Genomic DNA, 7,830 nt, shown 5'->3' with positions numbered 1-7,830 from the left:
CAGACATCAACTGCCCAGGAAATAAGGTCAAGAATCAACAAATGGGACCTCATTAAACTAAAAAGCTTCTATACATCAAAAGAAGCAACCAAGGAAGTGAAGAGAAAACCCAGAGTGGGAGAAAATCTTCACCAGCGACACATCTGACAGAGGTTTAACATCCAGAATATATAAAGAACTCAAAAAACAAAAATCAAGAAAGGAAGTAACCCAATTAAAAGATGGGCTAAGAATTTGAACAGAGAGTTCTCAAAAGAAGAATTAAAGATGGCTAAGAAGCATCTTAAAAGATGTTCAACATCATTAGCAATTAGGGAAATGCAAATTAAAACCATTTTAAGATTTCATCTTACCCCAGTCAGACTGGCTAAGATCAAGAGAACAAATGATACCAAATGTTGGAGAGGATGTGGGGAAAGGGGAACACTCATCCACTGCTGGTGGTATCGCAAAGTTGCTCAACCCCTATGGAAAGCAGTGTGGAGAATCCTTAAAAAACTAAAAACGAACCTACCATTTCACCCAGTTATACCATTCCTTGACATATACCCAAAGAACTCAAGTAATGATTTTCATATTCAGCCTCTGAACACAGTAACTATGATTATAAATTTTAGTGTAGCATAGGAGGGAAATAACTGAATTAGATCAAAGTATTAAAAATTTTCACCTAAAGTCAGTTTTAGGTGTCAATGAATGCATGTGGATGGTCTCTGAATCGACTAGAAAGTCAACAGCCTCACCAGGTTCCCTCTGTAGAGAATTGGTGGCGGCCGGCCTGGGTTACCCAGGGCTCCCAGCTGACAGCAAGCACATTTCCAATAGACTCTGACGACTGTGCTCAGGGCCCCTGATGTTGGCCATGCAGTGAGAGGACAGTTTCACTACCAAGGATGTCAAGCAAAAGTATGACAACTGTTAAAGCTTCCAAATGACGCAATAATAGACAGACTAAAATTTTACTTTATTTGTACACATTTAATAGGATAATACAGGATAAAATAATTGGATAGGCATAAACCAAGTAGAAAAAAAATCATCAGGATAAAGTGTCAATGCCATTTTGTGTGCAGGGAGGAGTCAAAAAATGGAACAAATAAGGATGACTAGGGAACAGCCTAAGACTACCCCAAAGTTGCTAGGTTACATAATGTTAGGGTTCAGATTAAGTATTACCGACTTAATCTACAAGTGAAAAAAAAGGGAGTCCAAAATTTATAAGAATTTTTACATTAAATATATAATGATTTGTTTTTCAGAAAGTGATATGGCAACTTCTAAAAGTTTCCTTTATGCAATGACTAGAAAATCTCAAATCTGACTAAGCAGCTGTGCTGTACCATTAAGCTGTTCTGGGCTAGTATACATTTAATACAGAACTAACATTTCAGGTTTTAGAAAGGCAGCAATAATTATATTTTGGCTTTCGTTCTAGATGCTTACCATAGTTAAGGCGACAGTTGAAGCATATTAAGTGAAGGTAGTTAAAATTTAATGACAATCATGACAGTCTCTTGCAACCTACATACACTGTATAATGCTCTCGTGGAATGAAACCAGTGCTGACTGACGGGCGTTTTACACACGCACAGAGAGAACTTAAAAAATAACTCTCGATGGCAGTCATCCTAAATGTACTATGTAATGCACTGAAATACAAATATGCCACAGAACTGAAGTAACACGAATAGCACTATGCTTTATCTAGGAGAAAAGTGACTTTCTCATACACAGCTAAGCCTACATCAGTCATCCTAATCACAATGGCTTATAAAAGCATCAGGTTTCCAGTAGAGAAACTATTCTAGGAAAGTCAGTAAATCTTTTCAAAGTTTCACATCTGTAAAACCAGGATAAGGCTATAGCTATCTTGAAATCTGAAGAAGCCATCATAGAAAGAGGAAGATTCCCAGCCATGGTATAAGAAAGGTTGCCATGCAGCATATGCTCCCTGGCTCCGGGAAAGCTTCATGTGCGTAATGCAGAAGTTGCCGAAGAAGGAAACTGGAAAAGTTCAGCTATGGTGTGTTGCGTTGTGCATGGCTTTTAAACCTCAGGAATGGTGTGATCCATCAGGCTTTTCATAATGCTTGGCGCCATCCTACAAGAGAGTCACTTTCAATATACACTGGTTTTACTTTCAAAAATGCTTTGTTAATCCAAGACAACCCCAATTCCACTACAGCACCTGTTGACATTAATGAGATTGAGGGAGAAGGAAAGCTCTGCTAAATGAGCTCAGATCTAAGGAACGGTGGTGCCTGACTTGTCAGTAAATAGTAAGAGCAGGTATCTGCATCATGGCCAAACAAGCTAGATAAAGCACAAGTCCTCATATGCCAAGGCTGGTGGTTTAATTAAAAAGAAACAAAAACAAAACGGCAAGGCTGTGATGAATTAGAAGGAAAATGGGGGATAAGTGACCTACCCGTAATTAAAAGAACTTTAGAACAATTAGTCTTCCCAACACTATTTTTCCCTTCAAGACTAGCTAGCTGCACTCTACCCAGAAGCCAGTGCTGATGTAATTTCATCACAGGTTATGCTCATGTAGCTTTTAAATCTTATTTTCACATGCGTAATAGAGACTCTGAAAGGAGGATTCCAGGGTAGCACAGAACAACTATGATAGGAGACAGGACTTGAAAACTGGAGAAAGTCAACCCTTGCTGGCCCTTGTCAGTTCTTCTCAATGAACTTTCCCATTCTCAGTTCCTGAGGACAGAAGGCATTCTCTGCCTCCTGGGACACTGGAAGGGATAGAAACTTACACTCTTAATATCCCACAGGCAAGAAACTGCCATCATGAACTACCATGATTAGATTTCTACTAAGCAGACAGTAATGTTTATGCTCATGTCTGTGACTGGCATAAAGTTGAATTGTTCACTTACCGTTTAATAATGTGCTCAAAGATAAAAGCAGGCATGATGGTAATGGTGACTACAGTCCCAGAAGTTGACAGGATGTCTGCGATTTGAGAGTCCTGATGAAACATAAAATGAATTTCAGGGAGGTTTTATTTAATAAACATAAAAATCTTACTTTGGGTCAAGAAATATACAATATGTGCTGCTATCATGCTAATCTCTCTGAAATTCAAACTCTTGCCATGTCTAATTTGTTTTCCATTTTTCCTTTCATTTTACAGACAAATTTTTAGCTGGTAATAAACTGTTATGTAAACTGACTTGAATATACTGAATGAAGTATTTTCTTATTTTAAACATTTTATTTGTCATTTTTATTTTATGTGTATGAGTGTTATGCCTGCATGTAAGTAAGTGCACCTGTGTCATGTAGTGCCCACAGAGGACAGAAGAGGCTGTCAGATCCCCTGGACTGGAGTTACGGACAGTTGGTAGCTGCCATGTGGGTGCCGGGATTCGAACCTGGGTCTTCTCCAAGAACAGTCAGTGTTCTTGAACGCTGAGCCATCTCTCCAGCTCCCAGGACAAAGTATTTTCATTATTTAAGAGTGAGAAACTTTCCCCAGATACAGCTAACAGTATTCTAAAATTTATTAAGAGCTTACTTTGAAACCTTTAAATCTTAATAGTCTTTGAGAATTTATAGTACAAATCTATAAAAAAATTAATATGTACCAAAGCTATTATTCATTTTCTATACTCTGAAATAAGTTGGACATTCATTCATTCAGAATGTCAAAAAATTGTCCTATCTATGTCATCACAGAATTCTAGCTTAAGGACCTTCCGGAATCATTTAGTCTAACCACCTCAATATAGGAAAGGCAATCCCAGATAACATCCCATTCCTGTGATAGCCCAAGAAGGAAGCTTGGGCCAGAGCCCAGCACCCATGCTTTGTATCTCCCACCAAGTTTCTGTTTGAAGGGGGGCAGGGATCAATGTGAAAGCCACCTAACTGATCAAAAGAAGAGGATGTTCTCTAAAATGAAATGGCCACAAAACCTGGTCCAAGGTGAGTTCCTTACCTTCAACCCAATGACATTCTGTCCGTTGATTTCACAGATGTTGTGTTCAGTAAGAAGACCATTTCTGGCAGCAGAACTATCCTTCACTATGGATGTTATTTTTCCACTTTTAAAGATAAAGCCAACATGTCCACTACTGTCTTTATGCATGGTAATAGTCCGTTCAAAGGGCCTGCAAGCATAAGGGGCTGGAGTCAACTGAAACTGTCATTTCACATTTCAATGAAGCTGACATTCCACAAGTTCTGCGACAGTGGATACTTTGTTACAGTAAATGCTAAATGTTTCTAAGACGAACGATTTACGATTTATTATGGCTCTGATATTGTACATATAGACACCTCTGCAATTTTTTTTTAATCTTGTGCTTTCACTGACTTGCTACTCAAGATCTCCTTCTGTTAAGTATGAGACCACAAAACATGGAGGTGATCAATATATCTTTTCCTTAACAATTCACCGTACTTCTGCCTAAACAATGAGATAGCTCTGAACTAAATTATTGAACACATTAGTACTTTTGGGGAGCTTAATTAATCTTAGGAAGTTTAAAAATTTAAATTTTACAGTATTAACATCTTTGAAAATTTTATAGTTTTTTTATGGTTCATTATTATTTTATTAATTTTATGGGTTTACTTTTTATTTTATGTGTATGTATGTTTTGTCTGTTTGTATAAAAGTGCACTGGTGTCATACAATGTCCATGGAAGCCAGAAGAGGGTGCCAGATCCCCTGGAACTCGAGTTCTTCACCTCCATGTAGGTGCTGGGAATCAAACCCAGGTCCTCTGCAAGACCAGCAGATGTTCCTAACTGCTGAGCCATCTCTCTAGCACCATGGTTTTAAAATGTTTTATTACATTTATTTTATGTATGTATATGCATGTATGTGTGTGTAGACACAGAAGAGGTTGCAAGAATCTGTTCTTGCACCACATGAGCCTTGAGACGCAAACTTAGGCTGTCAGGTTTGGCAGCAAGTGCCTTTACCCACTGAACCATCTTGCCGGCCCCATTTGTTTGTTGAGACAAGGTTTTCATTGTGTAGCACATGCTGGCCTCAAACTTGCGATCTCCTCGAGTGCCTGTCTTACAGCGTGTGCCACCATACCTAGCTTTGCTCTAATTTAAAAAAAAAAAAAAACAACCAGTGAGAGGTGCATCCCTTAAGCCCTACTGGAAAGGAAGCATACATCATAAAAAGACATCTAGCTGTCTGCCATAGAGGCTGTCATCCCACTTATACCTGCTCATTCCCTACAGCTCTGCCATCACAATATTGTAAGATTTTATGGCCACCTCATTTGTTTACATTACAAAATTCAGAATAGCTGTACCTTTCTTTCGGTCCAGATTTTTGAAATTCTGCTTATACATAAAAATGATACTGATCTAAAAATGCTTATTAGATTCCTAAATATATCAGAAAGTGAAAAATGCAAAAGTATACAAACTTTAACTTTTGAAAAGAAACCCAAATCCCAGCTCACTGTAGGTCCTAACACTCGTGGGAGCCGAGGAAGAAAACAAAAACAAAAAGGCTCATCTTTCCGAAGTGTTCAGGTCGAAAGTCAACTAACTGCTAAACAGAACATTTATTCACTTGGTAACTAGAGTTCCACCACAACCCCAGAGACCAGATTTTGTTTTCAAAACTCTCAAGAGTTCCCAGAGCTCTGTCTGTCTGAATCTTCACAAGGGCCCTGACAGTATGAGCAGCTCAGGGTGGTGAGTGAGCCCACAGCTGCCATGCTCCTTTGGGGACTTCTCTAACATACACTTTCATTTTCCAGGGTGATAAAGACAGGGCAGTCCTTGCTTACAAGACACAGTCCTATAAACTGTGATACCATGTACATGCAACACTAGAATTCTATGAAAATAATCAAACTATATAAGAAAATATATACCACACAATTGCAGGACTGGAAGGCTCAGCATAGCATCTGATTTTCTCCAAAAAAACAAAAGCAGAAATCTCTATTTACAGAATCCTGCGAAAACGTTAAGTTCAGGCTTGAACTCGCACATATACTGTTAAGTAGTAGCTCACCTGTCACGGATGGTCATCGTAATCTTCTCTCCGAAAGCCTGCTTGAGTACTTTGTGCGCTTTATCAGAGCTCCAGCCTGCACAGTTTTCACCATTGATCTGGAGCACCTGGTCCCCAAACCTCAGACCAACCAAGGAGGCTGGAGAGTTAGCCTGCACCAGCTGAACAAATATACCCTAGATATGAAAACAACTGGTCATTTACCACTGTTGTGTCTGAGAAAAATGGATGATTAGGAATTTCTCTAGAAACCAAGAAAAAGAAAATTATATGTCATCACCCATAAAAAGAAACAATTTATCAAAGCAATACTGCCAAAAAGGCAAAAAATAAGATCTCACTGTCATGACCACCTGACCAACCGCCATCACACTGCCCTTCTTCCTTAAAATCAAATGATAGGAACAGACAACTTTACTAAATGCAAAACTCTATATGCCTCAGACAGAAAGCCAAACATCATTATTTGGAGAGATGATAAGTTCATGTTTGGGGAGTCCAGTTACAGCTTTAAATGATAGTTTTGGGGTAATAATTCTGCCTTTTTAGCTCAAAGATTATTTTACCCATTTCTTAAATTATGCATAATCAATAAAATTAGGACTAAACAAGCATATTAAATATAACGAATACTTATAAATAATCCATTATGAAATGCAGAAAAGTACCACTAACAAATTCACATGAACATTCATATTTAGATAAACTCAATCAGATGTTGAACCAAATATAAAATAGACAAAGGATTAAAGCTAGGGAAATATGGATACATCTACAAGGTTAAACCTTTTCTACAGTTGGTCAGACATGATTTCTGCCATGACGTGGTATGAATAGCAGCACTATTAGATAGTCCCATTAACTGCACTCATGTCTTGGCCAAGTGGACAAATCCAATGCAAAAAGAGAGTGGAGCCAAGGGATCTTAAGGAAAGGATCTTTGCTGCAGTGTACTGAAGAGAGAGGAGAAAGCTTCAGTGAAGTCAAACCTCCCAACCATGCACACTGATGTGTCTTGAATAAGCAATGAATACCCCAGCGAACCCTTAGGCCCTCGGCCTTCTTAGTGGAAAGGCAGAGCTGCTACTTCCTGCCAAGATCAGCCTTCTTCAGTTAAAAAACTGGGCCAAACTCATTTTGTATGTGGAGAGCTGACTCACAGCAGTTAAGGAGCCTTAAGACTGATCGAGAATCCAGTAAGAGTCTCTAAACACAACAAGATGGCGTAAAGACCTGTTACATCCTTAACATTCTAAAATTTGTATCAGAGTAACCCTGTTTCATATATTCAGTTTGGCAAGGTGATAGGTTAAGTAACATAAGATAGAATACTGGCTGCCCTAATTAGAAAGAAACTTGCTCAGAAAATGGCCTATTAAATTCAAATTTTAAAGACAGAAATAGCAAATCTATAAAATCTTCTCAAGTTCTCATCACTTGGTTTAAACATGCACACACCTCAATTCTCACCTGTCAGTTGGTACTTTACTTTTACATATGCTACCCTATTTCAATCCCAGAATCCTACTGTACAGACTTTGTTGTATAGTTTATAAAATATGTAAGACCATTGACATTGATTTCCACTCAGAATATTCAAAAATTAGAAAACATTGTTCACAGAAATCTGCTTCAAAGTTCCAACATGACTTCTTCAAAACAGGGTGGCATCGAGTGAAAAACAGTGTTAGTAGATTCATAACATGTTCCACTATAGGTGTATCATGACAACGAACTGAACCATTTTCATTTCTACTTTTTTCTAATACTAGTCACTTAATATTCTATGACCTACTTGGCTTGAGTTCAAATTATAT

At 38.2% G+C, this 7,830-nt stretch overlaps 1 protein-coding gene across 1 annotated transcript in view; it reads right to left on the bottom strand.

The window, feature by feature from the left end:
• Positions 1–945: 945 nt before the first annotated feature.
• Positions 946–7,830, bottom strand: part of Sdcbp (syndecan binding protein) — a 31,308-nt gene continuing 24,423 nt past the window's right edge. The window contains exons 6-9 of the mRNA XM_008836716.3: positions 6,014–6,191; positions 3,959–4,130; positions 2,895–2,986; positions 946–2,101 (exon numbers count right to left, since the gene is read on the bottom strand). Of these exons, the coding sequence (XP_008834938.1) occupies positions 2,047–2,101; positions 2,895–2,986; positions 3,959–4,130; positions 6,014–6,191 (497 nt within the window). The 3' untranslated portion in view covers positions 946–2,046. The remainder of the gene's footprint in view (positions 2,102–2,894; positions 2,987–3,958; positions 4,131–6,013; positions 6,192–7,830) is intronic.

This window comes from Nannospalax galili, unplaced genomic scaffold (genome assembly GCF_000622305.1).
Source record: "Nannospalax galili isolate Female #2095 unplaced genomic scaffold, S.galili_v1.0 scaffold6238, whole genome shotgun sequence".
Taxonomy (NCBI): Eukaryota; Metazoa; Chordata; class Mammalia; order Rodentia; family Spalacidae; genus Nannospalax; species Nannospalax galili.
Note: the sequence above shows the minus strand (reverse complement) of the source record. Positions and strands in the feature narration are given on the sequence as shown.